Raw genomic sequence first — 21,586 nt, 5'->3', positions numbered from 1 at the left:
GGAGTAGTCATAAGTAACCTAAGATCTATCCCTGTTTTGTGTATTTCATCCGTTTCAATTATATTCAATATGTGTGATGTTGATAGATCCCTATGTGTAATTAGTTACAAATCTTTGCACACAGCATAGTTAAGAAAAATAAAATTTTCTGTTATTTTAAAACTTAGGTCCCCTAGATTTTAAATTATTTACGGTTCTTTAACTGACTTTCTAGGAACAAACTTCACCCTCGCAGAACTGGGAATCTGTGAGCCCTCTCCCCATCGAAGCGGCTACTGCTCGGACATAGGAATACTCCATCAAGGCTATTCCTTGAGCACTGGCTCTGATGCTGACTCAGACACGGAGGGAGGGATGTCTCCAGAGCATGCGATCAGGCTGTGGGGAAGGGGGATCAAATCCAGGCGAAGTTCCGGCCTGTCAAGTCGTGAAAACTCAGCTCTGACGCTCACCGACTCCGACAATGAGAACAAGTCAGATGAGGAAAACGGTAGGGCTTTTTTTTCAGTATATTCTAGATGCAAATGTGTAAGAGTTTAATCATACTTAAAAACCACTTGAGTGTTCTTCTAAAGATTAATTTTTCACTTTTCTTTCTCTGTTTGATTAAAGCTGCTTGAATACTTTTTTTTAACATCAATATCAGGAAGCGATAACATGCATATTATATAATATGATATATAGTTTATCTTATAATTTACTTTCCAGGCCATAATCCTTCACAGAAATTTATATTCAGAGTATATTAACTTAATGATGAGAAATGAGAAGTTTTAAAAAATAGTTTATTGTGTGATTTCTGTGCAGAGCTTGAAATAATATTAATAATCTACAGTATGCTAGTAGCTGTAACAGTGGTGCTATGTACTTGTCAACAGTTCACCATGAGTTTCAGAATTCTGTATTTTTAACTTTTGTCTTTGCTTATTGGTAAGTACGAGGGACTGCCGAGAGCAAACGAATGCATCATACTGAGGCAAAGAGTAGGTTATTAAGTTCCTAGAAATGAGAATTTACACAGTGCACGAATCATTGGTGACAAAAGACCTAACCGGTCGTTAATGAAGCTCCATCAAGCCAGCTGTCCTTTCAAACGTATACAGCACAGATTGTTGATTTTCATATGTGCCTGCTAAAAATGTATCAGACAAATCTTCTGTGCCCTCATCTTTTTAAAGACGAAAAATGGTAAGAATGGATTTACTGCCATTTGTCCTCCATGCCATAGGGTAATGAAGATGCAAACTCAGCTTAGTTAAAATATTAAATAAAGGGCTTGACATTTGCCGTTTTGCAAAGGTGTAAAGAGGAACCTCCTTAATGTTGACCTTGGAGCAGTTACTCAGGCAGCCAATAGCAGCTAACATTACCAGGTCTCAGCTACACATATTACTTATCACAAAATTTGATTTGTTGCGTGATGTTACTTAGCAGATGAGGCTCCTCCCCACATTCAGTGGCAGCTGTCTCAGTTTCAGCAAAGCAGGGGTGTGATGGGTACTGGAAGCGTAATCAACTCCTTGTTAAAGCAAACAAGGTAAAACTGAATTACACTTTCTATATTGATTGAAAAAAGTTCAGAAAAGCGCAATTGATTTTTCTTCTGCAAGAGCGTGCATTTTTTCCTGATGTAAATTGAATCTTCAAGTAACATCTTTTCTCTATAGGCATAGCAGAATATATTTCTTCATCGAAACCAAAGAGGAAAAATGTCTTTGCCAGCACAAGGAAACCATTTTTTTTAAGAAAGAATCGTTGGCTGGTTAACTAATTATTTTTTTTTTAAATCGTACTGCTCACAAAAAAAATAGACAACTTCCATTTACTTCCTTATAGTTTTGATAAGATCACTGTGCATTACTTCAAATAGTGGCACAGTGGAACAGTTGGAATTCACTTCACATAGGTGACTGGCAGCTTTTCTTCATTGCTGAAGGAAGCGCTTTGCCACACCTTTTGTCCTAGAAAATTTAATCTCGAGGCCTAATTGTATAGTGTTGAAGACGTTGATGAAAGAAGAAGTCTGTTTGCTTCCATTTTGTTTTCCTCCTTATAGAAAGTGAATTATAATTATTGTGTAATTGGGAGTACAGTGCACTGAATCCATTTTGAACAGATGATTTTCCTAACAGTGAAAAGAATAAGCAAAATAAACAAGTAAAAGAAAAAAGGAGGTGATAAAAGAGCACGCAGGAAGCAAACTAGAGGAAATCATTTTTACTTGGCAAGGCTCTTATGATAAGTGTTTATGTTTGGTTGTTTAAAAAAAGATCACGCAACTATCCATATACACAGAGGTGTTGACTTCAGTAAACTTTTTAGTCTCACTCTCTCACAAATTCTGGTTAGCTCAAAAATCAATGCTTTTTCACATCACTGACTTTATGAAGTTTTGGGATGTATTATCATATAGATTGACAGTTGCCCCACTGGTTCAGCACCGCAGTGTGGGCACTTACAAAACCATCATTAATTTCTCACACTTGTGCCCAGCAGTGGTTTCCTACATAATAAAAACTGTGTCCTTCAGAAGCAGATCGATAACTTGCTAGGTATTCATCTTGAAGAGGAAGTAACAAGAATCTGTATTTCAAGAGAAATTCGCTTTCTGATATTGTTTCAGATTTGCAAGGTACTGGCATAAAACAATACCTTTCTTGGTACAAGATTTTATCCATTTATGCGTAGAAATATTAGGGGAACTCATGATGCATAGACTTCACTGAATTTATTTAAAGTGTTCTTGAAGTTTTTTTTTCCCCTTGGTTCATTACTATTGTTACGAAACAGTAAAGTCCAGAAGGAGCAATTTATATGATTACACTTGGGGGAGAAAAACAAAAACTAACAAAGACAAGAACAACAAAAAAAACCTTTTCACTTTTCTTGCAATACTATATATATATTCTCATATTTTGTACATCTCTAAGTAGCCCAGAGGAGGCTTAATTTCTGACAGTTGCTCTAACCTTTTGATGTAGTACTGGTTCAAATCCTTTCACAAAGCTTTTGACCATTTTCTGCACTTCTAGATTTGGTGTGATATAATTTCATCATAGTTTAGGATTTTGTGAACCTTGAAATATCAACATGTTCAAAATGCTTATAGGTAAATTGAAATAATGTAAACTCATTTAAAGTCACTTTTACTTGGTACACTAATATTCTTCCTAACAAAATAGAAGATCCAGTTTGAAAAGGAACGCTTGTATTTTTTTTATGTCTCATTAGGCTCTAAATTCTTAACATATTTTCAACTTTTAGTGCTGTCTCTATCTGGTTATCTCTTCTTTAGACATAGCAACGTAAATATTTAAAAGCAAATCTGTCACCAAATTATTATGCAACATGATCTGTTGAGCAGTGAGATTTAAGTAAATCCCTGGTTTTTTCGTGATACATCCAAATGTAAACAGTCAATTAGAAATATAGCTCTCCTCTGATGTCATGTGTCAGCGTTGTAGAGAGAACTATTTCAGGACACCCACAGATAGAGTGTGTGGAGGCTATACCAGAGGGCTCCTGAATGATTATTTTTGTTCATTAAATCCCATAACTGTTTATTCCGAAACATAATGGAAGACTTTTCAATAGCAGCATTTGTCATCCTTTATCACATGGTCTACCCTAAACCTATAATACTCCTATTTCCAGAGTAAAGCTCAGGTTTTGATTATGTTTAGCTAATGACTTAGAAGCATGTATTCTACCAGGGCTGCCACTTCTTTTTTTTTTTTTTTTTTCCCCCAAGTTGAGTTCTTCTAAAAAATGTAAGCCATAGCAAAATCAAGTAACTTTCAATTTAGGAATGCAAGGAAACATAACTATCACAATTAAGGGGAAGTTGGGTACAGTGTGCACTTGGGACAGATCTGCAGTCTGACTCATTAAATGACCAGTTGTGCAATGTTACAGAGACAATTGAACACAATAGACATTAGGTTAGATGAGAGAGAAAAACTAAATAAACTGGTAACAGAAGTTAGAAAGCATAATCCCAAGTAGAAGAAATGAGAATAGAAACATAACATGAAATCTGGGAGCACATCTCAGTAATATTTGAGCACTGAACTAATAGACCCGAAGAGAATCCACATGGACTTCATTTGACTTGAATTTAAACCATATCTTGGAGAAGAATGGTTTAATTCCTTCTTTCAGGAATTAAACCGTTTTATTAATTTTTAGTCAGACTGAAGAAAGATGATCAAGGAATGCTTTTATCTTACTAGTAGTGACTTTGAGTTGAGCAGTAAATCATGAACGTATAGGAATAAAAAATGCAATCTCAGACTTCTACAAAACAAGGGAAATATTTCAAGGTCCTACTGTGTGGTACCTGTGATAATCTGTGTTTATGTTTGAAATCCACTATAAAACACTGTGATTTTGGTAGTTCTTTATAGATAAAGCCTATATAAAGGAAATAATTCTAAATCTACAGAAGTAGTTCTATGTTGATAGCCCAGCTATACGTGGTGAGGATCAAAACAGAGCTACGTTATCTGAATGAACCTGGAGAGTCCCGCTGTTGAATCCAGTAGTGCCATACTCTTTCCCTCTCCTCATTTCGTCTCCCTTTCCTGGAGACCTTCTGTAGCTGTTGGAGGCAGCTGGTCTCCAGCACCAGGTGTGAGGATTCAGGTGCTATGGGAATGTGTTGCAGGACGCTTCTCAGAGAAATGATTGTCAGATTCAGCAAGCACATCCCTTTGATGTTTGTTGTTGATGTTGTTTTTAATTGTAGTACTTTCAAACCTTTGATTTGAATACCAGAAAATACCACATGTACGCATCATTTATTAAAAACATATCTATAATTAAAATATGTATTAAGTAGAATGAACTAGGGGATATTGAAAGGTAAAAAATGAGAAGCTGTATTTGTGTTAAATTTCTGATTATATCTTATGGAGAGAAAAGGGAAATCGTGCTTTCCTTTTTTTTTCATAGTATGAGTTTTTCGGTGTTGATTTCATATAGTAACTTCTTTAATGTGTATGTAAAGTAGATCTTAAAAATCAAAAACAAAATTCAAACCTCATATTTTATGGATGCTTTACTTTTATGAGGAGAGTAATCAAGGCTTTTTCCAGTTTGTTGTAGAACAACAGACTTAGACTTACGAAAGAAAAGATACTGCTACATCAAAGCAATGTACGGGGGCATCAGACCATCAGATGACAGCTGAAGAGTTTATTTTCTTATTTTCACTGTTTAAATTTTGACATGGTGTTCTCAATATTTCCTTATTTTAATTTTTATTCAGTGTGCTATTTCACACTTCATAATTTGCAGAAAAGCTTGTGGTGAAACTGTGATTCTACTCTTCAGAAGATTTTGATTTTGTCTTCTGCAAGATCACCTCTGAGTGTGATAAGACAGATCTGAAAGTAGAAGGTTTTAATCTTCCTGACAACAGTATTCTGTTTGTGTTTAATAAGGTGGAGTTGATCTGGCTTCCTAAATATTTCCATTTAAAAAATATTTGCTTTGGGCTATGGGGAATTGCTTTAAAAAAAAAATAGTTGGTGAAACAGTGAGAATTCAGTAGGATCAGATCTGCGAAGTCTCAGGTCGAGTTAGGAAAAATGATAATATCCTCCTTTCATTTTGGGTAGTTTGTGTGTGCGTGAAGCAGGGAAGCTGTGGGCTTACTGCACATTGCATGGGAGAGGGTTAATTTCTGCCATTGGTACTCCCTGGGAATGTTGTGCACATTTACCTCCCAGACCAACCCCATTAGCTTGGAAGCAACAGGCAGAGCAGAGAAGAGAGGCATAGCCACCACAATTGTGTGATCTTCTCACAGTTGCAAAAGTGTCCAGGTGGTCCAAGGGTTTTAAAGGAAATGTCATAGACTCAGAAAATGGAAATGTGTGCTTCATACATCAGCTAGGTTTCTTAAGAAAGAGCTCATGGATAGTTTAGCTTGTGCATGGATACACTTCTCCAGGAAGGCACATAAAGTACTTTGTAAATGACAAATTTAAAAACTCATTAAGCACAGTGTCAAAGCTCAGTTGCTTAAGTGGATCCAATTTTGATGTGCTCTCAAAAGCTGAGGGCACTTCTGATCGGAAGTAGTTTCCTAATAGAGGAACTGACTAGCAGGAAGAACTTTTAAAGACCTAACTACACATCAACTATGATTTTGTCCAGGTGAGTGGTTTGTGCAGTTAGTGCAGGAGGAGGCTAAGTGGTGGAGCTAAGGACAAAAAATGGCTATGTAGCACTGGTAAACTTTAAAGTCTTGTGCGAGACAGGAACATGAAATGACAGTATTTAAACCTTAAACGTTTGTTACAATTTTAATATAGCTCAATACCACTCTAGTGTAGACCACAGGATGATGCAGTGAAAGTTATGCTAAACATACAGGTGCATCCAAAGAACTGAATACTACTCAGATCACAGTGTTGGTGATATTCTAGAAAGTGCAAATGTGGCTGCAGTGGTACCTACCTGGCCTAAAGGATTAAATAAGTTGTGTTAAATAAATTAGTTGTGGAGGCCAGCTGTAATCTGCTTTCCTGAGCATGAGACAAATGCTTTTGCGTGCAACTTTGTCTGCATTATCACTGGAGGTTACAACACAGACAGGTTTTTCAAAAAAAGCTATCTCAACATAACCTTGTGATTTTTCAATTAATATTTTAATCATGAGCCCTTCCATCTACTAAATAGAAATGATGAAACTGTATTAAAGAATTTCATTACAGCACATCATTCAGTTTGTCAATTATTAGTTTTAGTAAAGCGAACTTAGATGATACAGGTCACTTAAGTAAGCAAGCAGCAATGCCTTTGTTCAAAAGTATAACTGAATTAGAATAATGCCTTGTTATACTTTTCCTTAACAGAAATGTGTATCTGATAACATTAATCCAGCTTGGTAATGAATTCATTGTGAGTGGCTGATGAGAGATAAAACTGTTACAGGAAGGTTTGGTTGTACACATTGTTAAAACAAAATTTATCAGAGTGCAGCATAAAGATATGTATATTTTACATTCCCATGTAAACTGAAGCACACAACACAGGAATGTATGCATCAAATTTGTTTTAAGTCTTCTCTTTCAAAAAGCTATGAAATTTTACCGAAAGCTTCCTCTGAATTTATCAAGCTAGATACTGATACTTTTGTTCACGTAGCACGTCCCACTGTTTATAATCTTCCTAATTACAAAGGCTTGCATATTTCACTAATAAGCACATAATTAGGTGAAGGTACACACTGCTTTTTCTAGTCAACCTGTTGTTTAGGCAGCTTTGCTTGAGTCTGACCAATGGATTCTCTGTGCCTGTAGAGCGAATGCCTGTTTGCTGTACATGTCTAACTACACACGTATAAGAGCTGTTTAAGTATTAATGCTGTTACTAAATATTTAATTTGAAATATTTTGTGTTTACACTCTTTGCAGTGTTCATTTCAAGTACTCTGGCAACTTGTCTAAGAGAATATATTAGATGTGATTGTTACTGTTACGCTTAAATGTAACGATCTATTCAGAAATAAATGATATTCAGTTAGAAAACAGATAGGAAAGTGTACCTTAACTCTTTAAGTTCTGAAGTTTTAATATATGCATACATTAGAATAATTAGAGCTTGTTGTAAACTATCTCCGTAATCAGTGAGTTTCAAGAGAGATTTCATATTATTTCTCTCTTTTAATAAAGCAACTGTAATTCTTAAGTAAATAATGTAGTTGTGTCTTAAGGTCCATTCCTTAAATCAGAGGAAAGGAAATCTAATTAATGAGTTTTAACTATCTTTATCTAGTATTTGTGACTCAGCTTTATGTTGGAAGTCCTGACAGAATTGGACTTCTTCTGTAACGTATGGTATAAGCAATCTAGAAATGAACTGTTTTCTTCATTTTCAATTTCACTATATCTTACATGGGTTAAAGATAACTTTCTTAAAAGAACTTAGGCTTTTACATGTTGTATGACAGCCTACTTCCTTGATGTGGAAAAGGAAAATACTTTTGTACATTTAAGTCCTTCTGTACCATTTGAAATTGGTGACACTCGTGTTCTCTCTTTAAAAAACGGTGTGGATGATTGATGACATTTCAGAAAGGCTGAAGTTCTGCCTCTTGAATCAAGTGAAAGATATGTTATGAGCAGCTGTTTGTCCTCTTCGCATACACTTCCTTGTTAAGTCTTTGGTTTACAGACCTCTCATCTGTGTTCTTCAACATAGCAAAAGCTGCTGGTAGCACTAACAATAACATGCTGAAATCTGAACCATATGTGTACATGAAATACCAGTTATGATAAAAAATTAAAGTTTTTTGATGTATGTATGGTTGGTCAAGTTAGTCTTTGGTTAAAGGACATCTTACTAGAATACAAGGAAGATATAACGATAACAGAGAAATTCAACTAATTTGAAGAATTTACCTTTTCAGTAAAATTGGCTGCTATTGTACGATAGTTATAATTGTTCTTAAAAATACTCACCTACTTCTTGCAATTTGTCATGGGAATGCTTTCCATGTTGTAGGTTTACAAGAAGAGGTAGCTTTAAATGTTTTTTCCAAGCTGAATGGTTCATCTCATTATAATGTGTTATGTTTGTCACCAGAGGGTGCCATTGCTGTGATCTTCCACAATCTTGTGTTAAAAAAACAGTTTTTGTGTAAAGCTGTGGCAAGAAAAAGTGGCCTTATGGAGAATAATTTACACTAATGGCAGCAGATCTGTGTGTAGAGTCAGTTCTTCAGGTGTTGCTTTTAGGAAATCTAGCATTAGTTGGAACCGAACCCTAAAAGAGGACACATTCCCTGGTTGTCCACTTGCATTTCAGTTTCATAAATACATTTAAGTAACACAACTTATATTGCAGTTCCATACAAACTCTGTTACTCCTTTCTTACCAAGAAAATCTCTGCTAATTTCTAGACAGTTGGTACTACACAGCAGAACAACACTGATGTCAGAAGAGAGCAATTTGACATGAGGGGAATGAAATTGCAGAAAGCAGTATAGTTACCAGAAGATAAGTTTCTGATAGATAGTATGCTAGCTCCTGAAGGCATCCAGTTCAAAGTCTCTTTCCTTATATTAAAATTGTGCAAGAGGCTTAGACTTGTATGTACTGTCCACTGACGTCTGGGTCTGTGAGATAATCCAAAAATGATTATCCATCTGTGGAGAAGTGGTGGAGGTTTACGCAAGCTGGACTCTAAGAACTGTAGTTCTTTCATGGAGTATATGAAGGATGTTTTGATGTTATGGATTGTTGTTTTTTTTTATTTTTGAGAGTGTTATGAATATCTCAGAGCTGGCCAACTGTTCAAGTCATTCTAAGGCTTTCCTTTGCTGATACAGAGAGAAAGAGTGTTCAGTTGATGAAACTGTATTGCTGGAAAGTTCAAGGTGCCTATGGAAACTGATTCTTGCTTACCATGTTTGCCCTATTGAAACTGAGACACCATCTTGTAAGACAGCATAATATCATTCAATTACACTAACATGCCTGTAGGCAAGGCATGATATGTGAGCATTATTTGTTTGCTTAGAGTCCTGACTGTCGTTCAGAAATATTGAAAGGTAGCAGTTGGATTTTTTCACACAAATGGTTAAGGGACTTTTCTCAACATCAAATTAGTGCTCAAGAGTGAAAATCTAGCTTCTGTTTTCTCAGATGCTGAGCTGTAATAATGAATAATTAAGAGTCCCAGGGGAATTTATTTATTTTTTATAACTCGAGTGATGATAGATAATAAATGGATTTTATCAGTTTTCTGTACAACATTTCTAGTTGATAAACTTGCAGTAAGACTAATTATTACTCATTTTTTCCCATTTCATTTCAAAATAAGGGAATTATTTTTAAGGAGTATTATGTCACTTTTTCTCTCCCACAAAATGTTAATAGCTGCGAGCTCTATCATGCGGTATAAATAGGGGGAAGACAGATACAGATGTAATTGTGCAACAGAGTGGTGTTTCTCTGTTAGAACTATTTTCTGTCTTTTTTTTTTTTTTTTTGCAAAGTAAAATGCCACATCTCCATCAATTGTATTCGAAAGTTCTCTGTTCACTACATAAAAGGAAGGCTGGGGTAGGAAGGATTAAGTTAAGGCTAAGATTGTATCTTTGTTCTGCAATGTGAAAAGATGAGAGCAAATAGCGGGAGAGTAGGTGCAAAGGAAAAAGGAGTCAAGTGAGGCTAAGAGAAATCATCAAAATGCTTAGGTTTAGAACTGACAAAACAAGCAGCCTGGGCAAGGAAGCAGTAATCTGCCACCAAAAGTGCTTTACTGTCCATGTGAGTATGCTAGTTTACAAAGACATGCTACAGTAATAGAATATGTTGTGATGGTTTTCATCTGTCTATAAGCACTGACGTTTGCTTTATTAAACTCCTTTAAAATTGCAAACCTTTCAAGCTGTTGGTCTTGAGTGGTTAATGTCAGTGAATGAAGCAAAATCACTAGGAATTGAAAACTTGTATCTGTGTTATGTGTTTGTGAGCAAGTATTTGGAGTTCTATACTCTTTCTCATTTTTATGCAATTCAGAGTTACTTCTAAAGTTAACAACATACATAAATAATTCAGTTCATTTCCTTCCTTTTTGGAGTTGTCTACATTTTCCAATATTGAATAATGAAATAATAAACCTTATCTTCCCAGTCCTGTCAATATATCCCTGGGTAGCTGCTCAAGGTCTCCTTGAGTCTTGATCATCTAGATAATTTGCCAGCTCTAATTTACTGGATAATTGCTGCGTACTTCAAGACCACTTCTATTATGATACTTAACCAGTTTTTATTCTTGGAGATGCTTTATATCTTGACCTGTAGTTTGACTTCCCTGGAAATATCTAAAGATTGGTAGCCATGTTCAGTTTAATCCTGAATTTTGGGAGGTGATGCATGAATCCTGTTCTCTGCCTATCTTACTCAATTTGGAATCATTGTCCTCTCACCTATGATCTCACTGTTTGTGGATTTAGTGTCCGTACCCCCAAAGTAAGGACGTTGTCTTCATAACGGAGCACAGCATGTGCTCTCTTAGCTGAGAATACACTAGCTAATCTTTTCAATTTCTATTAATATAAAGCAGAATTTTTGTGTTTTCAGATTTTTGGGTTATGTGAATTGGTACATTATATTTTACAGATGAAGACAGTCTGGTATGATCACAGTATGCTGTATGGCTTTTTTTTTTTTTTTTTTCTTTAAGAGAAAAGCATAAGTGAGAGACATATGGTAAACGTTAAAAGACTTACCTATAGCCACGGCAGTCGGACGTTAATGAGCAATTTTTCTATTGTATCCTCAGTCCAGTTGTTTGGCTAAAGATTGTGAGGAAGCATAAGGGAGCAATCAGCGCTATGGCACTTGAACTGGAAGGCTGGAGTTCTGGGGAGAATTGGAACATAATTTTGAAAGCCTCACAGTCAGCATCGTCAAAGAAAATAATTGTAAACGGTGAAGTGCAAAGGAGGTAGATCAGATAGCTCTACACCTTCTATGATTTAGGTCAACAACAATTTATATTAAACTTTTCAATATTTCTTTTTTTCTACTAGTGTTTTTCACCGTTTTATTCTTCCATTATTTTCTGTCTTGTTGAAAACTGTATGCCATTTGTTAGTGTTTGCCTTAAAGAACATATACTCTTCCTGATTTTTTTGGATTGTAGTATGGTGCCTTGAGCATAAGACTTCAGTGTGTTTCCAGATAATTTTCTAGTTCTGTTTGACATGTGATGGCTAAAGAACACTGTTTGTGAAGCAGAATATTACAGTATGAATGTGCAAAGTTCTGGCTGTTTTCTTCCTACTTGCGATGAATTCTTTGCGTGGCCCTAACAAATGGAGGAATTTACCATCTTATAGAAATAATGATCATCATATAAAAATGATCTTGAGAAATTAATGTTTCTTTTCCGTACTTTTGTCCCTTCTCATTTAATTTTGGTTCGTGAAACAACTGCATGTTAGAAATGCTTAAAATTATCTATGATAAATTTTGTTACACTTTCAAAAACTGGGTTTATGTATTTCCTGCATGTTAGTCTTCCTGTGACCCATGTATTGCAGTGATATTCTCATTTTCCTTTGCATGAAAGAAACAGGCTTTTAACAAACAAAAACTTTTCAAACCATTTCAATGTGGTTTGGAGCTCCTAGAGTCTGACTTGAGCTCTGCTGTTGTGTCTCAGAGGGGCAGAACACACATGGCAATTTCTCCGGAAAGATCCTCTCAAAAGAACGTATTAAAGATGAAATATAAGGATTTTTAGATCAAAAGGATAATGATTTTTTAAAATCTTTACTATGTGATAAATTATTTGGAAGGTATTATAAAGATGTACAAACGTGCATGAGGGGAGAGAAGAGAAAGAAGGCTGTGACTTTGAAATTAGTATAGACAGAGTCCTAAAGACATGCTCTGCTTTCATAAGCTTGTCATAAACCAAGAGACAAGTTCCGTGGCGTGTGCATTTCTGAGAACTCTGAACCATGTCAGGGTGAGTGTGAGAAGAACAACTATTGGTATGTATCACATGTACCTTATTTTATAAGATGTTTTATTGGCATATATGCTGGAATGCTCTGTCTGAAAACATCAGTAGTAACGCAGCGACTGTTCAGAAGACCAGCATTAGCTTTTGGTGTCACTCAGGACATTCTATGCAGTATAAACTGTATGCCAAGCAGGGTGAATAAAATTACACTTTCTTGTAATTTCCTTTAAAAAGAAAATACATGAAACTATGATTCTTTAAAATGGAAGTAATTAACTGGCATATGACGGTATGGACATAAGTCGCATGTTTCTAACAGTAATTACAGTCAACAGACTTGATTCAGTAATTATGATAAAAATTTGCTGTTTAGTAAGAAACCCAGCTGACTTTGATAGCAGTGAGAAATGTATCCAAAGACAGATGCTGGACCAAAACACCTAATATTGTGATAATTTGTTTCATATTTTCTATGTGAGCACTCGCATGAAGTATTCATGCCTAATATGCACTTCTGAATTGATTTATCATTTGGTTAGTTCATAATTATTGCCCTGAACTGTAAATACAGTGAAAGTTCTAAAGATGTTCTAAAGATCAGCTGCAGCAAAAGCTAGCAGCAGAGGAGAGTCTGAGTTGCAGCTTTAAATATGAGGTTCATAGATAAGCCTTAAAAAATAAGATATTCTCTCATTAAATTCGTAGTCTTCATTACAGTATATCTAATTTTTGTAGATTCTTTTATTTATTTATGGGAAGCAAGGTACATGTCACAACTCTGAGCTGTTATGATGCTTATTTAAGTACAATATGTCTTAATGAAGTTTATTAAATCTTAATATTCAGAGGATTTTTGCAATGATTAGAAAAAAATATTGATTCTTCAAGTTCAAATTAAATAATGCCAGTGGTTTTTGAGGAGAAATTCTGAGAAACAGTGGACTGGAGAGTAGTTTCTTTTATTATAAATTATCAATCATGAAGAAAAATTCTGAGTTGCCTGCACACGAGTTGTGAATTTATGGCAATCCTATAAACATACAATGGATGTAGGTATGGAACCATGAATAAGCATGCACAGTTCTAGCAGCCGTGCTCAGTTTACTAGCTTTGTAGTCCATGCCCTTTTTTGTACACAACAGAGACCCTGCTCATCAGTCTAGGAAATGGTTACCAAACTGATGAAATAAGTTCTGTGTTGTGATGATCTCAAAATACGTCATTTTTCTCATGAAGAGATTCTGAAGTCTGAGAAATTAAAATGATGGGCAATTTTATTTACAGACTTTTTTTTTTACAATATCAACAAAGTTTGGTATGTGAATTCTGGTAATTTTGTCCAAGAATTTCTATGAAAGAACCCTACTGTTAAGTAAGTTCATTTCAGCTGCTGTAATTAATGAGTACTGTAAATCAAATATTTGGAACAGAAATCATCTCCAAGTAATTTTGTTACCTAAGAATTATGATCTGTCACCCAGACGTACTCTGACTTGAAACCATAACATGCAGCATGTACCCTGCATTCATCTTATGTGTGTGATCCAAACCCAGGGCAGCGTGCAGTGAGCCTGTCGTGTTCCTGTCCCTTACAGCCACATTAAGGATCCCTGCTGACAGCAGCGGCCTCTTGGCCCATCCCATGAGGCTCTGAGTGCTCTCCCGGCCTTGTGCTGTGCCTTGTCTTTCTGCAGCCCTGCCCGTGGCAGGGGGTTGGAACTAGATGATCCTGGATGTCCCTCCCTACCCAAACCACTCTATGATTCTACAAAAATGCACTTTTAAAACCAGTTAGAGTGCCTCGTTGTAAGCTTCACGTAACAAATCAGTGTGCATGGCACCAAGGAGAAGTTGGGGCTGCATGGGTGAGTGGGGCCGGCCCACCAGGGGCAGTGCCGGGGCCGTGGGAGCTGCCGGCTCTGCCTCACGTGCGGCTTTGATGAATGTTTTGACGAATGCGGCTATTAAATCGAGTAGCAGAAAAGTGTTGTAGCAATAAATCAATTCTGTAGTGTACACAGGGCTTGGGTGATGAAACCAGATTTGTTTGGTTTTTTTTTAATCTTTTCCCTGCTTGTGGTTTTATGCCATGCCATTTGGATTTATTTTCGCACAGCTCATTTGTAAAGTGCTTCAAGTGATTGTAGTGAGCAGTGCTGTTCACCTCCTGAGCCTGAACCACCCCGTCCGGCCTTCCTGCGGCAGCAGTTGCCCTGGTACCTCCCTGGCCCTGAGCCTGGTCAGGGCAGCAGGGCAGGCATCTCTGATCCTGGGCTTTGCTGCTTTGCACGGGGTCAGAGGGGTGCTCAGCAACTTCAGGGTAGGTGCACAATCTGTGCCCTTACCATTGGCTCTGACACAGGTGAGTTACCGCTTTTGATGGCTTGAAAGCCACAGATTTCCCTCGAAAATAACTAGATAAGCAAAATGTGGTGGACTTCTGAGAATTTGAAGTATCCAGCACACAAATTACAAGAATTTGCTATAATGTCAGGCCAGCATCTTACTTATGATATATATTCTTACAATGAAATTTGTGAGTGGCTTCCTCTTTTCCTTCCTTAATGAGAGCATTTTGTGGCACTAATTCCAAGTCCAGTTTGGAGTGCTACGCCTTAGACATCTGTCTCCTTAAAACTGAAGTGAAAATACAAGATGGCCATTTGAATTACATGGTGTCACCCGCAGAGCTCAAAAGCAGTACAGGAGGTGATGGGTCTTCCTTATGGCTCTTCGTGGTGTATCCTGGAGTGCTTTTGTGCACGTGTGGGTAGTTCCTGGAAAAACAATAGTAAACAGGTCCGAGATGTAATGTCAGATGTAGTTAATCAATGTACTAGAGATACGTTACCCTAAATCTTGCTAAGAAAAATAGTAATCAAAGTCTTGAGTTTCTTTTCATTTGGGGAGACAGATGGCATATCTGCTTAACGGCAAATATCCAAAAGATTTTTTTCTTTAAAAAAAAAAAAAAAAAAATCCTATCTTTCAAAACATGGCAATCAGAATCATCTTGGAAAGGAACTATTAAATTTAATAAGCCATATGTTCAGTGAATTTACTTATTTTGTTCTGGGATGTAGACATAAAATTCACCTCTGTGTCCTTTTGTGTAAATTAATTGCCTTATTCTCTGCTACACAATTAAGGTATTTAACAGAGCTCCAAATGTGCAGCGTATTATTAGCCAAATACAGCAACTGGTTTTCATGTTGCTAAAATAAATGCATTTAGGTGAACAGTCTGCAGTTTACCAGAGTTCCCTCTGTGGAGTTCAGTGTGTTTGAAGATCAGATTGACTGGCAGCTTCCTTGGTATACATAAAACACATCTAAAATTATTTCAAATAGAAATTCTCTGAGGATTGTATCATCTTTGCCATTCTGTTGTGCTGAAGATGCAGATGTGCCAGACTGTTCTGCAGGATTATAAATGCATTAGTGAAACTCTAATACACTTCCTAACAAATATGTGTAATGTAGGAGGTTTTCTTAGCCATCTTGTACTCACTCATTTTATTTATTTCATGTAATTGGCATGTTGCTCTGCTTTTATAGCTTGTTAAAATGAGATGTGAAAATGGCTGTAGCTAATGGCTGCTGGAAAGTCTTTTCCCTTGGTAGGCAGGAAGAACATTTCAGAAGAAATGCGCTGCAGATTTTAAAGCACAGTGCTCTCCTAGTGAGAAGCAGGGATTCAAAAGATGTATGTAATGCATTAGTATGTATAGCAGAAGCAAGTTCACTGACCTTAGATATGTAAATGTACCTCATATACTAATGCCGAAGTGTTGAAACAGCACTGTACTGTAGGTACAGGCATTCTGTAAGGCAGGACTTGCAGTGTGGCATGAAATCTGGAGGCTGTGGAGGTTTGGTGGTTTTTTTGTGTTTTTTTTTCCTCCCCTCGAAGTACCTGGAATTAAGTTTTCTGAGCATCTTCCTGCACTCCCTTTTGAGCGCTCCTGTCCATTGAGAGTGTGAGGTCTGTGTCACTGGAGGGTTCCTTAAAGCTGAGAGCCCTGCGGCCAGCTGCTGGGCTGGTGAGATGTGCCGAGTGAGCATGGGGGGGGCATTTCTGGTGGCCTTTCTGTGGGGAGAGAATGGCCTGTGCTCCTTGAAAGTCACCATGCTGGCTGATTCCAGCTCTGCCCTTTCCTAGGGAGTTGGTTTCTTGGTTTGACAGGGGCTGCAGCTTTTGGCAAGCTGTATGGTTTGGAAAGAACGTTTGTTTCTTTGTGGAGTATTTTTGTTTTGTTTTGTTATTCACTTTCCAATATAGCAAAATTGGAAACCTGCTACACAGATTTTCTTTTGTTCTTCGGGAGTCTGCAGTCTTTTTATATCTTCCCTTGGGTTGTTAAAACACGGGAAATCAGTGTGCTGGTGAAACCTGCCTGGAAACTTCTTTCCAAAAGGAGCCCAGGAAAAATGGACCCCGTAGGTTGATGTTTTAATAAAGTTATGTTCCCATATCACATTTCTCTCCACCTCGCCCTCTCTTTTGTTTCTGTGTCTCTATGAAACAACTTGTAGCTGGACATTGACCTTAGCTGTTAACACAAAATGAAGTTTTTCTTCCAAGGAAAGTTGTCATGGTCTTGGTGCAGCTGTTGTGTGGGCTTTATTCAGCCTGCAAGTAACTGCGCTGCTGGGGAATCCTTTCTGGAAATTACCGTGCCAGTGAACTCCTTCAGCTCACCAGATTCAAGAGTTAAAAACATTTCTTATTCAGAGAGAGATAATTATTATGTAACATGCTTTGAAACACTCTCTCCTTTTCCTTTTCTTTAACTGTAAATATTTCCCACTTCTCACTGTCAAAATATAAATCTCTATGAGGTTTGTGCAGAGAAAATCAAGGCTCGAGATTAAAGTAAAAATTGGAGTATAAGAGCATCTAATTTCACTGTCAGCATCTTGTTGTGTTTTAGAAAAAACACTGTAAAAGAATACAGGAACCGCTGTGAATACAGCAAACTTTTGTACAGCTGATTGGAGCACAATTATATTTCTGATGGATCATGATTATATTTCTGATGGATCATTTGGACTTGACAATTGTTGTTACTCCGTGTGTGCAGTGCACCTGATGGTCTTTAATGGTTGTCCTGAAGGGAAAAGAAGAGCACCTGTAGTCCTCCCAACTACAGACTTGTGAACGGATGTGGCTGCTGCAATAGGTACATCTGCCCCTAAGAGTGTTTCTTTTTAATTCCTGGTATCAGATGAGGATTGTTTGTTAGCAGAATCATGAAGACTCAAATGGTGTGGCTTATTTTAGCAGTGTCTAGCACAAACTGTATTTTAGCTTTGCAATAAATCAGTAGAGTCTTAAAAATAAATCTTGTGCCTTCTCCTGCCATAGGATGTTTGCAGTTCTAGTTGACAGAAGTTGCACTGAAAGAGTTCACTGCACAAAGAGTTGAATTTGGTTGTTATCTCAGTGCATAGGCGAAGGCCACGTAGGCAGAAACAGAATACATTTTTGATTGCCTTCTTCTAACAAGTCCACGTCAGAGCGGCCTTATTAGTGATCTGTAACTCACCCACATCAGACCTGTGCAGTCATTCTGTGTTCCTTCATAAAAGTAACTGATGAAAATGAGTCAGTTTGAAACTGAAACCAAGTTGGTATAAAATGTAAGACCTCTTAAACAAGGCTTACTTGCCTGGATTATTCTAACTCATGCGAAACCAAATGTAGTGGTTTGGCGTTGCCTTATTTAATACATTTCATGGCTCATTTATGTTTTGGTTTTATTACCGTAGTGATGGGGCTAGCTCTGCAGGATGAAGTACAGCATATACTGGAGTACACGTATAGCGTGGTGGTGCGGGCAGGTCTGTGGTGCGTGAGGCTGTTTTGTACCTGTTTTGGGAACAAGTAACCGGGCTAGTTCTACGTACTGAGAAGGGTGAGATGAGGATCTTGGTCACAGGTAAATACAGTTGAGGGGGGTTGAGAGAAACTTTATCTAGATCTAAAAAAAATAAACTGAAACTGGGGAAAGTTTTTCCATTATGACAATATCTTAGAAGTTCCTTGTTTTTTATTCTGTATACCAATACCAATCCAATTTTTCAAAAAAATTAAAAAAAAAAAAAATTGCAGCGTGGCATTTGATTTCTAGACAATAGCATAGCACCTGTTAGATGCATTACAGAGAATGATCAACTGTTGTGTGCCTGTTCCAGTGTAAAATATTGGCAAAATGAAGTATATCAAACACATTTATCTGCTGCAAATCAGTTTGTCTCAGAAAAGACTCAGTTAAATTTTATGGAGCCTAATTTTGTTACTGATACACCTTCTGAAATTTATCTGATATACCCTATTTTTCTTCCCTGATAGGTGAAATGAATCATCCCTTTCTTCTCTTCCAAAATGGACGGTAAAAATAAAGCCACTGTGTGCCACTTGTGTATAACTGGCATGATTTACTGCATGTCTGAATATAACATCATAAAACTTACAGGACATAGTTAATACATAACCATCAAAATAACAGAGTGCAATTCTAAATTTATGAGGCTGAACTTAACACTGAATATCAAATAAGAACCACATTGATTTCTGTAGCGCATGGCTTAAAAACACATTAGGTGGCATAACTGCAAGACAGTACATTGATTTAAGCGTAAAATGCATAGCACTCAATACTTCACCACCTAACGTTTCTCAGTAATGAACAAAGCTGTTGTATATTGATGAAAGGAAAATTATTTGTTTTGTTAGATTACAGTACTCAAGCAGATGCCTTGTTTTTAGACTAGGTAGGCATAATTTGAGTCGTGCTTAGTAACGAGTGACGCTGGACATCCTAAAGAGAGCATGACGGGGATCTCTGCACGATGGCTGATGAGAATAATGCATTTGTTGGGGCTTCATCTAGGTTGGAACTCAGGCACCTGTGTTTCAGGGAGAGTGCTTTGGCATGTACAGAAGATTCACTGCATTTTAGAGGCCTCTAATCACTTCTAAAATGTTAACATTTGCCTTCCTGAATCATAGGGAGTAAGTCTATCAATCTCTATCACCCCAGTGTTACCAAAATTAACTCTGTTTAAATGGGGAAACACAATTTTGCCTCATTTTTGGCCCCAATACACAAAATGCCTCAGCAAGTGAAGAGATTCAGTGACTTTAAGTTCCCACAAAAGATTAATTGGAATGACATTGGTAATTCATCTAGATTTAATCTTAAGTGGAAAATTCTATGTGGGCGTTCCAGTAGGGTCTGTTGAACATGATTTCCTACATGCAGAGGGGCATCCTCCTCCTTTATAGCACTCTGATGGTGCAAGTGGGGCTGGGGGCAGCTTATGCAGGGCCTGGCCAGGGCTGAGGAGCTGCCACGTGCCTGACACCGCTCTGCTGCTGCCTGGTTGCAGTGTCAGCAACACGGCAGTGATGGAGGGTGTGCATCGTGCCTACGCACACGTATCAACATGGGGTTGAGAGCTGGTAGCCCCTTTACAAGTACAGCACATTTTTTACCTGCTTACCAAGTGTGCCTACATAAGCAACGCTTGTGTTGTGTTCTCAGAAACTTCATAGGGCACTGTTTTGATCATCAGTGTTTAAATGCAAGCCAACTGTTCTGCTGTTTTGGATGTGGTCTTCATTTCAGTTTTGCCTACATTTCAGGTTAGATTAGTTTTCAGCTGTTTTGTTGTTTTTTTTTTTAATCTATATAAAATGTAAGTGCCGTTATTCATGACATGCAAAATGGGCTGGGATGTTGGAGAATAATGTTTTTAATAACCATTGACATTTTCAGAGAAGGCGAAAATTTAATAAAATTAATTGTCCGTGTTTGAATGGCTCACTTTGCAGTTAATCATACACCTTTCGTTTCCACTACTCATATGTATTTTTTTCCTGTGGTGCTTTTATAATTATTATTTTTTTTTACTTTTAAACATAAATAATTACAATAATTTAATAACTGGCTACAATTTTTTCAAATTAATGCAAAGCATTCGTAAGTTATGTTTAATATGAAATAAACAACTTTTTTGCTATTTTTCAAGAAGACCTGACTTCTACAGATATTTTTTTCTTTACCTTTTAAAGGAAAGTCTCCAACTTAGCAGAATGTAACTTACTGAGGTTATACTTAATGGCAAGTGCAGAATACGTTGCTTTCACTGCTGTGCATCTCTAGTAATATAATTTGAAGTGCTAGGGTCCTTTGCATCCATTTCTGAATCTATTATTAGTTGATTAAATTAACTGGCTGGATCAGTACAGTGAGAAGAGACACAGTAATGATATTACAGAATTAGTATGCTATGATGAATTGTCAAGAAAAGTAACTGTGACAGCCCTGTGGCCATATGCACTTAGCCATGCAATTTATAGTCATTTGAAAAGCCAAGGACTTTTCAGTTTTGGTTAGGAAATTTGTTCTTGCTTTTGACAGAAGTTGAGGGATATGCGTGTATTGAACAAGTGGGGGTTTACAGTGCCAACATGAAAGGAAATCAAAGGCTCTCTTCAACTGTTAGCATTTGGGTGATTTGCAGAGAACAAGCTACAGAAAAAGGATGACTTTTATTGTAGCTGTGCCAGTTCATTTGAATAGATACATATGATAGTGCAGTTCCTTTACAGTTGTAGAAGATAGTAATAGTTAGTGAATGCGATCTTGTACCATAATTTCAGTCCTTACAGAACACCATAAATCTTTGTACAGCAGCAATGCCTTTTTAGAAGGACATACAGTGAGTAAATACAGCTGGCTTTTATTCTTAAGATCGATTTGAGGCTATTTAAAATGCCTTATTTTGCCTTTATGCAAATATTTGTAAGTAAAGTAAAGATTGCCAAACACCATCAAAATAGCTGGTGGTTATACTAAGTAATCAGCACATAAAAGTTGTCATAGGGCCAACTTTGTAGCAATTCACACTCTTTTCAGCTCACCCTGCTAATTTGCTGGACACTTGGAATTTAAATTTAAAATCTTGCCATTTTAACATTTACCATATTGTGGCTTGGCTCTCTCTCTGATATTCTTTATCATTAAAGCCAATACTCTCTACAAATATATTTGCAGAATACTAACATGCACAGCCTGAATATAAAA

At 37.0% G+C, this 21,586-nt stretch overlaps 1 protein-coding gene across 13 annotated transcripts in view; it reads left to right on the top strand.

The window, feature by feature from the left end:
• TENM2 (teneurin transmembrane protein 2) overlaps window positions 1–21,586 on the top strand; it is a 616,658-nt gene that overhangs the window by 180,935 nt on the left and 414,137 nt on the right. For 11 of the 13 annotated variants that reach the window (XM_021410395.1, XM_021410388.1, XM_021410399.1 and 8 more), the window contains one exon: window positions 215–490. In XM_021410395.1, the coding sequence (XP_021266070.1) occupies window positions 215–490 (276 nt within the window). Of the gene's footprint in view, window positions 1–214; window positions 491–14,630; window positions 14,855–21,586 lie in introns of those variants that run through there. The other 2 variants (XM_021410400.1, XM_021410403.1) reach the window with 2 other exon arrangements.

The sequence above is a fragment of the Numida meleagris genome, chromosome 12, assembly GCF_002078875.1.
Source record: "Numida meleagris isolate 19003 breed g44 Domestic line chromosome 12, NumMel1.0, whole genome shotgun sequence".
Lineage (NCBI taxonomy): Eukaryota > Metazoa > Chordata > Aves > Galliformes > Numididae > Numida > Numida meleagris.
Note: the sequence above shows the minus strand (reverse complement) of the source record. Positions and strands in the feature narration are given on the sequence as shown.